The 17,377-nt window shown below is 30.9% G+C and overlaps 2 protein-coding genes across 2 annotated transcripts; both read right to left on the reverse strand.

The window, feature by feature from the left end:
- Window positions 1-418: 418 nt before the first annotated feature.
- LOC100781568 (NADPH--cytochrome P450 reductase) lies at window positions 419-8,323 on the reverse strand. Its single transcript, XM_003526503.5, has 18 exons — window positions 7,560-8,323; window positions 6,602-6,661; window positions 6,326-6,402; window positions 6,180-6,237; window positions 5,972-6,058; window positions 5,859-5,895; window positions 5,243-5,312; window positions 4,893-5,087; window positions 4,725-4,817; window positions 3,787-4,012; window positions 3,545-3,628; window positions 3,284-3,435; window positions 3,097-3,193; window positions 2,784-2,933; window positions 2,089-2,166; window positions 1,888-2,010; window positions 1,696-1,809; window positions 419-992 (listed from the first exon to the last, which is right to left on the reverse strand). Exons 1-18 carry the CDS (start codon window positions 7,851-7,853, stop codon window positions 912-914), a joined length of 2,076 nt encoding a protein of 691 aa, XP_003526551.1. The 5' UTR covers window positions 7,854-8,323; the 3' UTR covers window positions 419-911.
- A 1,743-nt stretch (window positions 8,324-10,066) lies between these two features.
- On the reverse strand, window positions 10,067-14,048 carry LOC100782113 (protein ECERIFERUM 2). The gene is made up of 2 exons (XM_003526504.5): window positions 13,405-14,048; window positions 10,067-11,176 (listed from the first exon to the last, which is right to left on the reverse strand). Exons 1-2 carry the CDS (start codon window positions 13,840-13,842, stop codon window positions 10,280-10,282), a joined length of 1,335 nt encoding a protein of 444 aa, XP_003526552.1. The 5' UTR covers window positions 13,843-14,048; the 3' UTR covers window positions 10,067-10,279.
- Between the last annotated feature and the right edge of the window lie 3,329 nt (window positions 14,049-17,377).

Here is a 17,377-nt window from a genome sequence, read left to right on the forward strand (position 1 = left end):
AGGAAGGCTTCAACGCCTTGAAAACTGAAACGCGGCAAATGGCACAAGCTATTAGCGGGTTAAATTCCCATTTGAAACTTCAACATCATAATTTAGACATAAGTTACAAGATATAAACTTGTTTTGTTTAGATGCTTAACTCTTGAGATTTCCAGTCTTGTTTCCTTTGAGTTAGTTTTTGAAGTTCTATTTCTAAGGTGTCCCGATTTTAAGCTTTCCAATACAGTAAACCTTGTAAAAAGTTTGAACTGACTTGGCCAGAACCCAAGTTTCAGCCCCTCAACATCAAAAGCCAAAAAGTTAACATCTTAAAACAATATGCACCTGTAAGATCAAGATTATGAGGTATTAGTTATTACGTTCAGACTTGTAAAAAAATTTGTGTCAAGTTTTAACAATTGAGAAAACTATCTTAAAATAAAAGGAAGGGGGGAGAAGAATCATTATGTGAATTCTTCACCTTTCAATTAGTCCTTCAACAGTACACAGACTAAGTTACAGTGTAGAACATCCACTGTATTTTTTTTAAAAAAAATACATGTTTCATTAATAAAATAATTATTCGTTACCAATTCCTACACTTAATAATACATGACCATCCACTGTAACCGGTATTTGTTTACCGATTTCTGAGACTAACTATCACAGAGTCCCCCGATAAATAATCCCACTTCAGAGGGATCCAACCTATCATAATAAGAGAATATAAAGATAACAGAAAATAAAAGAAAAAAGGGTAAATGTCCAGAAAAGCATTTCTTCTCAAGGAAACCTGTTTAACCTCCACTGTTGGTGTCCTAAATTTCCGGAAAGGCAGTGACTAATCTCAAGAATATCCTTCAGCCAATCCTGAATTTAGCATATCAAATAGCAAGGATACCACAATCTGGGCAGAAGAATGATCAGAAAAATCACCACACATCCCTTAGGTAACGTCCATCCATCTGAAGTTTTTTCACTATAGCCTCAGCCTTTGTCGAGTCCACATTTTCCTGAAATTGAATGCAGAAACAAGATCTTTAAGTCAGTTTCATTCCATAGGTATGGAGTGTATGTGCAATTGCAACTAAAAAATTCACGTTGGAATGGTGAATCAGAAAACTATAGCATTGTAAACTAAATGCTTTGCAAAAGGCTTAAAAAGATATAATTAGAGATGAAAATTTAATTGTTGTGTCCCTTCAAAAACTAAACGCAACAGACATAAGGATTGAAACGAAGTTGATAATGATTTTTTCCATATTAATTTTTTAAAACAATTTCTGGTTGGAAGAGAGAATTCCTCCAATGGCACTAAAAAACAAAAACTGATGCATAAAGTAGGGGAATCATACTGCTAAGCCAATTCATGAAGATTTTTCACCTAAAGGTAAAAAAATAGCCTTTTGTGCTATTCAAAAGCTCAAATACAGTCAAACAATTTAGTGCTGAAATTTTCAACAAACACAGCAAATTCTGGGTTTGTACTCCAAAAAGAGAAGGCTTAAAAATCAGTCACACCTTTTTTATTGCATAAATATACTATTATACTCGCAGCTTAGCAATATTATTATTAGGCATTTGTTCCTGGTGAAGAGACTCAAGCAGAAGATAGAAAAGCTTCTCTTATTTTCTCATACTAGTTGGGTTCCGTTCTTTGAAAATCAATAATTAAGTATTATGCAAAAGGGAGGGATGATGAAAAACAATCAGCACCTGCTGCTGGACAATGGTATGAAGAGTTCGATGAACATCTCTGGCCATACCCTTGGCATCACCACAGACGTAAAGATAACCTCCTTGAGAAATCAAACTCCACAGCTGTGCAGCCTGCACATAAAAAAATTAATGCAGGGAAAAACTTATCCGGCTACATTTGATCCCCACTAGGCTGCTATTTGCACTTACTTGATCCATCATCTTGTGTTGAACATATTCCTTTTCGGCCCCCTCTCTAGAGAATGCAACTATCAATTCTGACAGAGAACCTTGTTCCACAAAATTCTTTAGCTCCTCCTCATAAATAAAATCCTATACAAACATATTGGGAAATCAGAAATTGCTCTGAAAACCCATTTGGATCTAAAGCACAAAGATCAATTAATTTACCAATCGACGATTCCTACATCCAAAGAAGAGTATTGCAGGGCCTTGTTGAACACCAGCCTCTTTGAGGGCAAATCTTTCCTGGGTAAATCAAAGATAAAGCAAGAATTAAGAACAAGCAGATGCTTATAATAATTATCACCACCTGAACTATGCCATTCATGATTGGACTAACCATTGTGAAATTTTTGGTCTATTACAATAAACTAGATACCTGTTTAACAATGATGTGCAATTAGTGATTTTAAAAAAAAATACTACTATTTCTTAAAAAACACTTCTTAGAAAAGCACTATGAAAAAGAAACAATTCGGATTCAGAAAAAAGAATCAGCTTCCACTTTTGCTTCCTTGGACAAGCACCAATTTCTTGCCACTTGTTAACTGCAGATTTTCACCTTCTGTCACTTGAAAGCAATTTTAGCCATGCATCTTGAAAAACTAAAATAAGTTATTGTTTTAGCACTTATAAGTAGCTTTAGTTGACTTCACAACACAGCAAACTGGAGCTTTCTAATAGTGACAGAATCAAAATTAGGCGCTTTGAATTTTGGTTCACAATTGTAATTGATTATTATATTATCATATAATTATCTATTCGGTTCCAATATTTCTCTTCTACGTCATTTTATATTTATCTAACAAACTAACTTTTATGAAAATTATAAACATACACACATCCATAGCATATTCACATACCTGTAAAAATCCCCTGAAAGGTGCAAGACCAGTACCAGGTCCAACCATAATAATAGGAATTGAATGATCAACTGGTAGCTTGAAATTTGATGGCCTAATAAAAATAGGAGCCCAGCTACAGTCGGGACTTTTTTCTAAGGGAATAGCATTCTGATCATAAGAGAGATTTAAGTTAAAAACAACATAAACTGATTAGGTATTGCACCCCTCGGGGAGAGATGAAAATCGCAAGCATGACAAGTTGGAAAAAAAAGAGTCCAAGATAATGAAACAGGAGCATAAGATTGCAAGTGTATCAATTGCATAGAGCTACCTTCATCCAGGTTGAACATACTCCTTTGTGAATTCTACCAGTGGGAGTTGGACCATACACCAAGGCACAAGTAACATGTACCCTTTGCGGAGCAAACCTGGACAATCAAGTAATATGATATTATCTCTTTCACCAATTATCTTATAAAAACTTCATTTGGATACTTTAAATAAGATAAGATAACCACCTAGGAGAGGATGAAATAGAATAATAACGAGGCTGTAAACGAGGGGCCACTGCAGCAAAAAAAACACCTAGTGGAGGTTTGGCTGATGGAAACTCAGCCATCACCTCAAGGAGACTTCTCTGGCTTCCAACCACCCATTTGGAGTACTCATCCTGGAAACCAAAAATTGAAAATCATCATCAAAAGAGGAAGGGGAAAAAAGGGAAGAAAAAAATTTCATACTTGCAAAAAATGACAGAAACAGGACTAAGAATTTTTTACCTTCCCCTGAGGAGACGAAAGGAACTTTAATCTTTCTGCTTCGCTAGGTTCAGATGCATGAGAAGCTAAAGCAACTAAAGCAGCCTGAAAGAGAAGTGTAACTATTTATTCCTTTTGATTAATATAAAACAAACACAAATCCATATTAAATCACACTCTTATAACCAGTACAACCAAATAAGTACATAATACAAAAATAAAAAAGAAATGGTAAGCACATAAAGTGAAGATAATATAAAAACCTTTCGTGGGGGGTTCAAGAGATCAGCATAGCGTGCTAATGCAGTACGCAGTGTGCAAGGGCCAGGGAAAGGAGGCAGGAGAGAACCACCTAGGGAAGTGCCATCCTCCTTATCAGTGTGAAGAGAAAACAATAGATCTAAATTCTGACCCAACAACTTCCCAGTTTCTTCAACAGTTTCGTCGCAGTTATCAGCATAAACACCCACATGGTCTCCAGTTTCATATCTGAGAAAATCAGACAAAAGCCATCAACAGATTTATTGAATACTATCACATAATTGGGGAAGGATATGTCTAGTTGCCGTCTGATAAAGTATGACAAAACATCAATCTATGAAGACTTAACAACAGACTCTTTCTAGCACACTCTTCTATTGGCTAAAATTCATTAGAAATCACAAAATTGTGCAAATACCATTCCTTATTTAATGAATCTCACACATGATTTTGTAGTTTTCAATAAATTTTAACAAATAAAAGAGTGTTGAAAGGAATATGATAGAGATTGTGTTGCTAGCACTCCTTATCCATAAATAACTGCTGATAACTTTACAAGTGTTTATGATTCATACTTTAGGATTGCATACCTTTAAATTTATGACAAGCTTAAAATTTGATATCTAACAAGCTTCATACTTAAAACCTTTTTTATCTATTAAACCAACATTTAATCATTTCCTTAGAATTACAAGTAAAAACCCTAATAGAAAAACTCTGTAACACACTATATTCCACCAGGACTCAATTATCGAATAATAATTAAATAATATCTGCAAAATAAGTTTAAAATTATAAAAATAATTATTAACAAAAAGCATCTAAAGTTAATACAAATAAAATAATTATAATTGACCAATGCCAGTGTTCTTTGTTTTCTTGTTTAGCAAGAAAAAAATGATAGGATGGGTTATTTTTCAGGAAGCATAGTCCAACTTACGTTAAGCCAGTCCCTGATATATCAAATTCCAAATGTATGCAAGAACGGTCAGACTCGGGTTTGTGAAGCTCCCTTTGTACAGCAACATTCACCCTTCAAAAACAAAAGGTTTGTTTTATAGCCTTGTTTAGTAAGAAAAACAGTGTCAGTATGTACAATTCCAAGCACCTGCAAGGATGATGAATATCAAACACAGCATTCCCATTTGCCACGGTTACGTGATTATCATAGGATGATGTGAAAGTCGGGTCATGAATCACTACTCGATATTCAAGAATAGCAGCTGTATATGGGGTAGAGACAGTATTTGCATCATCCTCATCTCGGAGCAACTGATCCAACTCAGGCCACAAAGTTTCTTTCCTGCAAAGCCAAAGACAATTCGTGATTGATTGAAATGCCAAAAAAATAGAAGGCACCTTTCACACAATTTTATGTACAGCCAAGTGCATATTATCACAACAATATAATTGGTAGATAGATAGCGATGGTGACAGGAATCAGAGGATTATATTTACCAGGCAGAAAAATCATCTTCAATGGATTGATCATCATCGCCTAATCCAAATGTAACAAGACGCTTTGCACCTGCAGCAAACACAACTCTGTGTAAGAAGATATCTATGAAAAGTCAATTACTACTTTAATACCATTCTCAAGTATGTACAAACTTCAGAACTTATATTAGAACATGTTTTTATTTAGTATACATCTCACTTCAAAGCATTAATAAAAATCTGCAGAAATATAAAACTTAACAAGACAGTATGCTCCTAGATAGTAAACAAACTTCAATAATGTAGATTGCCTCAGAAATGACTTATAGTACTTTCTGAAAGTTTGATTCAAGTATTATACATCCATTAGACTTTTTGGAAGGCTTAATAAATACATTGATCTAACAATGCCAGGCACCATTCCACTAAGCAAACAAAAAATGAAAGTTGCACTTGTAGATTAACTTTGCTGGGGTGGGCAAAACGAACTAAAACAAAAATCAAAAGCACAAATGCCAAAAAATGAAAAGATGTAGCAGGCTCTTCAGCTTTGATCAATGACAATGATTCTGTGCAAATGCGATGAGGCAGATAACCAATTTAATAATTTGAAAATACAGGTGATAGAATTACACACCTTGTTCACTAAGATCTTCATCAACAACTTTACCTATCTGCATCAAAAGAACAGCATCAGAATCAAATGATGATTTTTTATTGTTAAATAAAAACAAAATCATCTGATATTACCTTATTAAAGTGTTCGTATTGTCTGTTACCCAGGCCAAAAACTCCATATGTGAGATGTTGAAGCCAGGTGCCCCTCTCATCTTTCCCCTAAAATTAATGCCCACCAAAACTTAGAATCATTTAAAGTAAGCCATGTGAATTATGAAATTGCAAGGAGAGAGCAAGGCCTAAGATGTAGGATTTACTTAAAAGTGATGTAACTACAAACCTCAGTAAACCATTTGTAGAATCTTGCAGCATTATCAGTTGGCTCTCCATCTCCATAACTGTCATGTCAAATCAAAATGAATCACATTCACCACACATTTCAATAAATAAATGCATTTCAACCATTTTTATGTACATAAATCTTACGTTGCCAGCATGAAAAATGCAAGAGTCTCTTTCTTGAGCTTCTCCTCATATTGATCATCATCCGCTGCATAGTCATCCTAGTTCAAATTAAATATATGTCAGACACTAAGCCAAACCTAAATTTTAAATTGAAATTCCTGACTTCCTGTACAATGATACCAAAAACCTTCTAGAACTCTCTTAGTGAGGAATCAAATATTTCAAAGAAAATGTTTGACCCACAAATCTATGACCAGAATGTAGGGATGGCCAAAATTTCATTTCAATCCAACTTACCAGGTCAACAACTTTGACAGCTGCTTTATCATATCTTGCCTTGATCTCCTCTGCCAATGCCTATAATTAAAAATATATAAAAAAAAACTCAGTAATTATATAAAACTGGCACATAACTGCCTGTAGATTGTTGTAGCTGTCCCAGGGGCCATTTCAAGCATTATGGAAAAGGGGAAGTTAGTATCATCTTTACACAAAATATATTCGCATAAGCTGCACTCATTTTCAAGCTAAATTTAGAATACTCACAATAAGCCAACTATGAAGACAGGTTACATTAGTGGGAACAGAAAGCCTAGAAAGAGGCACGAAAGTTCAGGCTTAGCTTCACCCAAAAAAGGCGTTAACATTAGAAGGGGGAAAAGTAAAAAACGAAAACAATAGTGTTGGACTATTTTGAATTCATCTGTCACATTGATTAACAACTCAAAGCATAAATCCATGGTAAAAACAAAATACTAAAATTTTCAATTTACAAAACCCTCAAATATCGACACTTTTACAGCTTTTTGACTACTTTACCTATCCAATATCACAGTTGAGCAAATTGCGGAACCTTTTTTGATTTTTCGCAGGTACTAATAACAATAAGAAAGTCGCGCAAAGCATCCGAAGCAACTAGAGGCACTGTCACTTCATCACCGTAGGCACGCCTTTTGACTATCACAATAAAGTATTTTCAAATTGACACTAACAGCATAATCATTCCTCATTCCTTGGCATCTCCAATAACAACATGAGCACAAATATTATTATCACCTATCACTATCATAACCTAGGGTTAACCAAGTCATGGCACAAGTCAAAACTACGATATCATCTTTATTCACCAAACTCAAATTTGCAATTACCATACTTCACACGAATCAATTTCTTCATCTAATTAAAAGATCCAGAACATTCGATTCGATTCGATTCGATCCAGCAGAAGCAAAACAGGGGAAAGAGGAAATGCAACCTTAGCAAAGCCTTCAGCGGTACCGGTTTGAGTACCGAAGAAAATAGTGACCTTAGTCTTCCCGTCGGCAACATCAACCTCGTCGTCGTCGTCCTTCGGCAAGCCCTTCGGCACGATCACCGGCTTTAGCTCCTTGCTCCGATCCGAAGATTTCTTCCAGAGAAACACGAGGAGGCCGATTATGAGCGCGGCGGAGGTGGTGGCGATGAGGAGCAGCGAATCGGAGACGGAATCGGCGAGCGAGACGCCGAGGAGCGACTCAACGGCGCGGACCAAATCGGAATTGGAAGGCATCGTGGAGTCAACAACTCGGTCAAAATTGGGAGCGAGGAGGAGACAGTGACAAGTGTGCGAGAGAGAAACCTAACAGAAAGAGAAAGAAGTAGTTGTAGTGAGTGACTCGTGACTCGTGACTCGTGACTCGTGAACTCGTGACTCGACGCGAGAGGGGATGGGTTGGTGCAGTGGTGAGAAGAAGGAAGGACCCAGCGGGAGCTAACTAAGCTAAACCAGAAACATTGGGCCACTTCTTTCCATCGATGTCAATGGATTTCCTTTTTTCCTTTTCGCAACTTGCCAAGCTATAATTTAATTTAATAAATACCAGATATCGCCGAGTTCGCGTTGACAATTTTTACCCCTGAAGCCTTGCTTTTGTGTTTCTTTTTACCTTTCCCTCTTGCTTTTATTATCATTTTATCTTTAAAAACACACTAGAGAGAAAATTCTCCTAATATACCCTCAGGACTCACAAGTCACAACAAACAAGTTATAACTTTTAAGTATCTTGGATCCATTTTAAGCATGTTATGACTTCCATCTCTGGACTACGTGAATAAAGCAGCATATATCAGGAAAGTTTTTCATTGATTGATACTTTGCTTTTTTTATGACTTCCATAAAAAAATAAAAAATAAATCTTCTCCTTTCCACCGAATCCGTTCAAATCAGTGAATAAAATGCAAGTCTGATGTTTCTTAAATAATAGGGAGTTAATGAAAAAAAATAATTAAATAAAAGTACCTAATAGTCCTAAATTTATAAAGACTAAAGGCATAAAATGTGCGTGTTATAGGAATTTGAGAATATATTTAAGCCTTCTTAAATTTATGATATTTAATTTTTTAAAAAAAAAATATCATATGTTTTACATAATAAAGAAAGAAAGTTTTCGCTCAATTTTTCCTACCCCATCTAGAGACACTTTATTAATTTCCTTCTTAATAATTTCACTTTTTTATTTATTTAATACATTATATATTACGGGACATTTCATAGATAGTAATTTTTAATGCGCAGTTTATAAAATACTTTATTTTTAATTTTTATTTAATAATTATTGAGAGAAGAAGAATATATTTTAATGATTTTATTATTGAGTATTTGAATTTCTACATTCTTTTGTTGATTTGTATGGATTTATTTATTATATTTAGGAATATAATTTTTAAACTTAAAAGGTCAAATACAAAAAACAAAAAAACATTCTTATTATTTTTAATTATGGAAATAAAAAAATTCAGTGTTTTTTATAATAAAAAAATGTTGGTATTTGTGCATTTATTTATTATATTTAAGTATTTTTTAAAAATATTTTACTTATATATATATATATAATTTTGTAACCCACTAAATCAAGGGAGACCTTGTTGTCTTCCTCTTCCATAACAAAATAAAAAGTCAAAACGTTCCTCCTCTTCCATTCTCTACAAAATTAGTGAACTTACAAAGTTGAAAGTTATCTGTTCAAGAGTAATTCATAGATTTTGGGAGCAAGAGACTTTTGTACAACTCTAATGATTGGACTATTTCTTTGAGCGTCGTTGGTACTCAAATTTACATCCATAAATATAACTAGTTTTTTTATAAAAAAAAAAAATTCTTACCATCAATCATTAGACGATATAATTGCTATTAAAAATTTTAGGATTTTTATTCTTTGTAATTTAGTATTTTTATTTTATTCTTCTGAAATAATTATGTTTTAGTTCTTATATAAAATATATTTATTTTGTTTTTTATTCTTAAAATATTTAAATGAGTGATTTATTGTTCAAAACGTTATCTAAAATATTATAATAACGAAAAATAAAATAAACATATTTTATAATAACTAAAATAAAAATAATAATTTTATAAGGACAAAAATAAAAAAAATATTAAATTACAAAAAATAAAAATATATTTAAAATAAAATTATATTACAATAATCAATTTTTGTTTCATTCATACAAAAGTAAGGGTAATGAAAGCATGTGAAGAACCCATTGCAACTCGTGTGGTAGAATAAATATGTAACTAGTATAAGTTGTCAAACGATGTCTCTTACACAAACATATTTAATATTTGAAAATACTTATTAAGTTAATTATCTGGTTTGAGTGAATTTACATTCAGATCTTTTAAGGAATATATTTAATTTAATTAACAAGGTTCTCTAACAAAAAAATTAGTCATGATAAAATTAATAAATTCTTTACACTAATAATATAAAGAAAATTAGTAAATAGTTGTCTGAGCTAATACATAAAAAATTATCAATATAATTTTTACAAATGCTTTTTTTATCCAGTCCAATTCCGTGTAAGACAGTGGATAACCAAATCATTAGTATTTTATTACCGGCAAACATACTAAATGCAATAACAAATAGATGAAAAACAATCCACACGACTTAAACCAGTTTTGCTTCCAAAAATAAAAAACACGGACACGAACAATTAGTGTATGCCCCATTCTCCTCCTAGCTTATCTTTCAGCTGATATAGTTCTTCACGAGGCAAAGAAACAGTAACAATCCTTCCATTACCACCATCTTCGTCATCTTCTGGTGCTGGAAGAACCAAAACAACCCCTTTATCACTCACCCCACGAAATGTACAATTTGCCATAATTGGTTTCTGTCCATTCAGATTCATCCCATCATAAATATTAGCTTCTTCCAAATTCACAAACGTCAAGTTTACCCCATAAACTATAAAATCCTCTTTCCCTTCATCTGCCTCCACCAATTTTTCCATTACATGGTTCTCAACCATCTTGTTCTCAGCAATCAGCTTCACCAATTCTGAAATTTCATATTTCCCAGTCGAAAAATCTGCTTCAATTTTGCTTAACACTAAGAAGCCATTGGTGGGGAATTCGTTTTCTGCACGATTAGATTCACTAGTACATATAGTCACAACATTTGGTCCAATTTTTTGGCCCCTTATGTTTGCTATACACTTCCAAAGTAATGCTGAAATAATTTCAAAATAGGTGGTGGTCTTGGCCTTATTGGTATTGTCATTGGTTTGATTAAATGTGGCTGTTACCAAATGGTGAAGTTGTTTGGAAGTGATGTGAAAAGAGTGAGTAGCCACATCGTGGTAATTAGTAGCGAGCCAATACTCTCCAAGAATATTTGTCTTTTTAATGGAAACTGGAGGGTCATCAACAATGGAATTATGTGAGATTTTGGGTTCAGGGAAACTTGACACATGAAGAGATTTTGGTGGAGCTTGACCTGCTAGTATTTGACTCCACTTGGACAGGAAATTAAATGCAGAAAAGGCATCTCCAAGAACGTGAGCCCAGCTTAATCCCACGGATAATCCTCCACATTTGAACCAAGTGAACTGAAAAGAGGTAAACATAATAGCATCTCAGAAATTCAGTGCCTTTGAGCCCAACATCAATATTTAACTAAGGAATATTTCAAGTAAATAAAAATCAAAATAGTAAATAGTTTAGATTTCATATTTTTAAAAAATTATTAAATAGTACTAAATTCCTATTTTGAGAAAAACTCATTTGCAACGAGAAAGGACGTTATATACGTTTATTACTTTTAAATAAATGGTTTTATATTTATATAACAAGATATAAATGCAAACAATGAGATAAAAGAAAAATTAGCAAGTAAGAAACTTAATAAAAAATATTGGAAAAAATTGAAAATTAAAAATATAGTTAAATTTAAAATTATAAATCTATATATCTTTTTATATTCTTATAAGTGCAGGTAATTTTTATTTTAGTTATTTATTTTTTTTATAGATTGTAAAAAAAAATATAACAATTTTTATTTACATTTACATAGACTTTATCAACAATAGAAAAAAAATGTAATATCTATTTAAATATTTTATATTATACATTATCTTAAAATAATTGTTCACCTAACATTATTAAATGAATGTTAAGTTATTATCAAGCAATAACATGATTATTTTAAAAATGATTAACAAAAATTAAGTATAGATGAATTATATTTATAAGGTTAAAATATACTTAAATTTAATTTTATATTCTTAACAACTTTCCAGTGTCTGGCCTCTTGGCTCAGTCTACATTAAATTTTGTTCAGTATTAAATGGCAGTGTTGGATCTTGGATCATAGTTCACTGACTTCTGTCAGTACTTAGTATTTGCCCATATTAAATCGACCATAGATCATAATAAAATGCCCACTTTGGGCACCCTTTTTCATACATGACAATTCAAAGTCACCTGATCCTGAGAAGTTTACCGAAAAACTATTATTTTAGATTTTCTTGTAATTAATTTAAAAAAGAATTACAATCGAAATAATTTATTCAAAAACTAAAAAAAAATATTTAAAATATCTTAAAGTGAATGCTTTATTTACACGTCAAAATAAACGTAGTAAAAATTATATTTGAATAACTTTTAAAAATTTGTGAATCTTATGCGTAAACTTAACTTTTTCAATGAAAAGAAGAAAAAAATCATATACGAAAGTAAATATAAAATATTTGATAAATTTAAATTTATATAAATTTATATTTTTTTTATTAAACTCGAATGTAAGACTTTGTTTTCATGAATATATGAAGGTTAACTCTTTTGAAAATTTAATTTAATTTTATATTTTTAAAACATTGAAATTACTTGCTTTTAATTTTCATACTAACAATTCGTAAAAATTAAGCTCTTATTACATTATGAATTTAATTTATAACATATCATCTAATTACAGACTCTTATGTATGATAAGATTATTAAATTTATAGTAATTATTTTAAAAATTACATTTAAATGATTTTTTTTATTATAGTAATATAAATATATGTATCCTGTATTATGGAATTGTTAACACACGCGATTTTAATGTTCAAACGAAAAGCTAATGAATAGAGACGGCGAAAAAGGAAAGTAACCTTCATTTTGACGGGAAATAAAAAATTAAAAATTTATTTTTTTATTAAGTCAACATTTTTTTTAAATTTTCTCTTTAATTAAATAACGAAAAATTTTTAAAAAAAATAGTTTCCTTCTCGCGTTTGGACTTTGGTCCGTTCAAACGCGTGGCTGGTATATGACGATACGTGATGTTTATAGGTTAGAAAAGTACGTCTAACATAATTCCATAACTATTATTCTATTATTAACCGCATATATTTTTTTTAGTAAAAACCATATTTTAAAAAAATCCATTAAAATTTATAATTATACATTTATACATGAACAGTGAACACCTAATAATAATAGAAGTGTGTTTCTTTAATGTCATGTAGAATAATAGAAAAGTTATATTTTTTAACTTTGTGATATATTTTTCATTTTGAGACGTGTATATCGAAAGAATAAAGACTAAATGAAAGACAAATATAAGAGTATATAATAATAAATATATATTAATAATGTAAAAGGTAGTATTTACATTGTCATAAAATTATAACTTGTCATGCATAATAATTACATTAAACTTTATGATGGTTTTTAAGTAGTGGACGTAGAAATTAAACTCTAAAATCAATAATACATAGCATTAATCTTTTTCATGTCAAAAACGATAGAAGTTATCAAAAGAGAGGCGTAGTAATAAAAGTAGACGACGTACCTTGACGAAAACGAGAGGAGAAAAGGCAAGATCAGGTCCAAGCACGTGATCATGGACAAGCCCTTCAACGGCGCCGTTTCCGTTTTCACGGAACCATTCTTCGAGGGTTCTGTCGCAGTGCGACTCAGCGATGCGAACACCGGCGTCGTTGCACTTAATAAAGGGGCGTCCGGATTCGGATCTTCTGACCCGACCCGAAACGTGGTAATACGGGTCGAGAAGCGGGAACATGGGTTTCTTCAAGTCGGAGATTGAGAGGCCTTGAACGGCTTCGGAAGTGAAGAAGAAAACGGGTCGTATGTAATGGAGCTTCACGAGGAGGTCCATGTAGTTGAGTTGAAACGCACCGTTTTCATCTTCTCGAGGGGTTGCTGGAACCACCGTTGAAATCCTCGAGCTCAGAGGGGGGAGAGTGTCTAAATCGGGTAGCGAACCCATTTCCAGAGTGGGAGTAATTGCAGAAGCAAAGACAGGGAGAGAAGGTTGGGACTTGGGAGTTTGGAACAATATTAATACGAGTGAATGTCCTCTACATTGGATTGGTTGGGACTTGGGAGTGCTTTTTCATTTATAGAGGAAGCAAGTATACCACCAAGCCCAAGAACCAATTAGTGCCAAGTTATTCAAACTTCCCTCTCCAAATTGTCACAATAAATTTCTTGATTTTGACGATTTTTTTAAGAATTTGCCATAAAATATTTTAGATAATAAAGTTTTGAAACGACAAAAAAAAATGGAATTAAACCACTTACTAACAAGTGAAATACCTTCCTGTCGAAAAAAAGAAAGAAGTGAAAGCCATATTCGGCCGATTCCACAAATTCTGTATGATTAATGGATTATACTTAACTGACAAAATTATACGCCTACAGGAAAAATAAAATTACAGTCATAATTTATAATAATAAGTTTATTAATTTTAAAAATAATTATTTTAAATAATTCAAATAATAATTTATGATTAGATGATATTATAAAATAATTTTATATTGTCAGACCTTAAATTTTATGTTTAATATATATTATTTTAAAAAGATAAATTCTGATATAACAAAACTGAAAGAATATGTTTAATTACGAAAAACTTTTTAGTCTTCAAATTACAATAAACTGTTTCAAATGTGAGCAATAAAATTAATTATTAAATCTAATTTTAAATAATAAAATTAAAAAATAAATGTACACGATATTTTTACCTAATCATGGGGTCATATTAAATATATTTATACGATATAAATGAATTATTTTCATATTATTAAAATAAGAATTATTTTATTATATATTTTCCTGAACATATGTATTTATAAAGAGAAAAATGATAATACATAATATAAAATAATTTTACATTGATATTTAATAAGAAATTATCATTTATTATATAAGTTTTTTAATTTTCATAAAATTCTTAATTTTTTAAATAAAAGAAAACAATATTATAAACTCCCATCAAAGGGAAAAGGACAAGTGTACACCATCTAGCATCAGCAAATACAAGCATGACAAGAAGAGGGGGTGACAAAAGTAACAATAGTCATAAAGAATTCAGATTCATGACCCAAATTTGTCAAATAATCGGCACAATTATTGCTTCTTTGAGTAATGGTTACTCTCCTATCTGTATTCCGCAGCATATATAATAGGCAGCTATCCGATCATAGGCTTTAGCAATGAAGAGTTGATGTTCCTTATTGAATCATCTGAAACCACAACCAAGGAGTCCATTTCAAATATGACATTACGAAGATTCATACTCCTTGCCAGACTAATTTCCTGCTTTAGATCCCAAAGTTCTGCCTAAATGGAATTGCACACAATAATTATATCAACAATAATTTGTTATTAAATATCAGTATGAACCTATTTTTTATTCACAATGCGTCATTATTAAACTTATTTATCAAACATAAACAAATACTTTGGGTGCTTTCTAGTTTCTACAAACACAGAAAATAATTAATGTGACCGGGTACATCGTGTCAAGTTGTCTACGGGTACGGCCCATACCAGTTTATTTTCCTATTCTTCAACATCTGTGAACCACAATCGATACCAGTTTCTATGCGAGGATGCTACCCCAAACAAAAAGATGCTACACTGCATCCCAGCCACGATAAAATGAGTACTCTGCTAACCAAACTAGAAAAACAAACAACTTTAATTATTTTCAAACAAAGATTTTTTAAATTTTCTGTGACTTTGATGTTTGACACACTTATTAAAAATAAGTATTCGTTAACAAATATGTGTGAAATTGAATTATAGTCGCATATATTTTGGAATATAATATTGGTATGGAATAATCTTTGTCAACAGTGTAATATTTTTTATTTTTTGGTGGTTCTCATATTATGGTATTTCACGTTATGATATTTTAATTAATTTTTTGTTGGTTAGAATCTTTAAGTTAATTTTTTTTAAAATAATATTTTTTGAGATTTTAACAATTTGTGATGGGTGCTTTTTTGGCTGTTCAGTATATTTGTCCTTACTCATATATTTCTTAAAAAAACTTTACAGAAAATCACTTATTCTATAATTACTTCAAGTTAAAATTCTTAACTAATGGACTATTGAAAAATAAATATATTTTATTGATATAAATAATATTAATTCATTTTTTTAAGTTGTTTTAAGCTGTACAGTGTCTGAATCCCTCTAATTCTAGCGTGATTCATTTGAGGTATTATAAAAAATAATTATTAATTTTTACTAAGAATTATGAACAAATACATTTAATTTTTTTAATATAATTTATTTCATTATAAATGATGAATTAAAATTCGAATGTTAAAATTACTTTGATTAAGGAATATATGTTTTTATTAAGGAATATATGTCTTTATTGGTATATCATACAATAATTTTCGGAAAATAAATATCCGAACTGAGCTACATGCATGCTAGCCACTATTCAATGAACTTCTTGGCCATTCAATCTACCGTCTATACCCAACCATGAAACAAATTGTGGAATAATCTTTTCGGGTATTAATGATAACTGATGTAAGTTGTTTCTAGCTTAAAAGCGACGTTTCCAGCACAGGTGTCATATATTCTACCTAAAAATGCCGTATACATGTACCAATAAGTATATTTAGGAATTAATTGTAGTAGTTCGGAGTTAGTAGTTGAAAGCTACCAACTGGGTTTTGATTTTTTTAGTTAATATTTTTATCAATAATTATTAAAATATTTTATTTTATTTTATTTCACATATGAGAAAAAATTAAAATCAATAGTTTTTTTTTAGTATTTAGGATTGGTGTGGGTCAGTTTAAATTGAGAGTCAAACCTACAAACTAACTCAAACAAATTTATAAATATTTTTTTTTTCAAAAAAATAATTAAAATTTAACTCAAACTAATTTGCTTGTAAACAAAATGATTTGAATTAATGGGTTAAAATATTTAAATTTATCTGTTAAAACATTTAAAATCTAATATTTTTTATAAGCTAAATTTTTAGTTAATCTCAATCACACTTGTTCGATTTGTTTTTGAGCTCAAGCATAATTAAGGTGTAATTATAAGTTGGGGTGAAAATAAAATGACTCATTCTTAATTACTAATTACTAAGTATGATAATGATAATAATTAATTTTTTAAAATTTTAAAATATCTATTATACGTAGAAACTAATAATAGTAATAATAATTTAATACAAATTACATTAAAAAAGAATTTAATACAAATTAAGGATCAGCAGGTCAATAAGTTTATATATTAAAATATGTAATTCAACCCAAAATTTAATATTTAAATAAGTTTGACTAAAAAAAATATAATCCAAATTATTTAGATTAATTTAAATCGATTTAATTTCACGAATCACTCATCCTTCAACACCCCTACATAACCAGTTATAAGGCTTTGATAGTTCTTATAGTTTTGGTATCTTCTCCATTTTACTTTTAGTTTTTATTTCCCTTTTGTGTTGAAGAGAAGTATATAAAAAGATCGGGAAAAAAAGTTG

The sequence above is a fragment of the Glycine max genome, chromosome 6 (genome assembly GCF_000004515.6).
Source record: "Glycine max cultivar Williams 82 chromosome 6, Glycine_max_v4.0, whole genome shotgun sequence".
In the NCBI taxonomy this organism is placed as follows: Eukaryota; Viridiplantae; Streptophyta; class Magnoliopsida; order Fabales; family Fabaceae; genus Glycine; species Glycine max.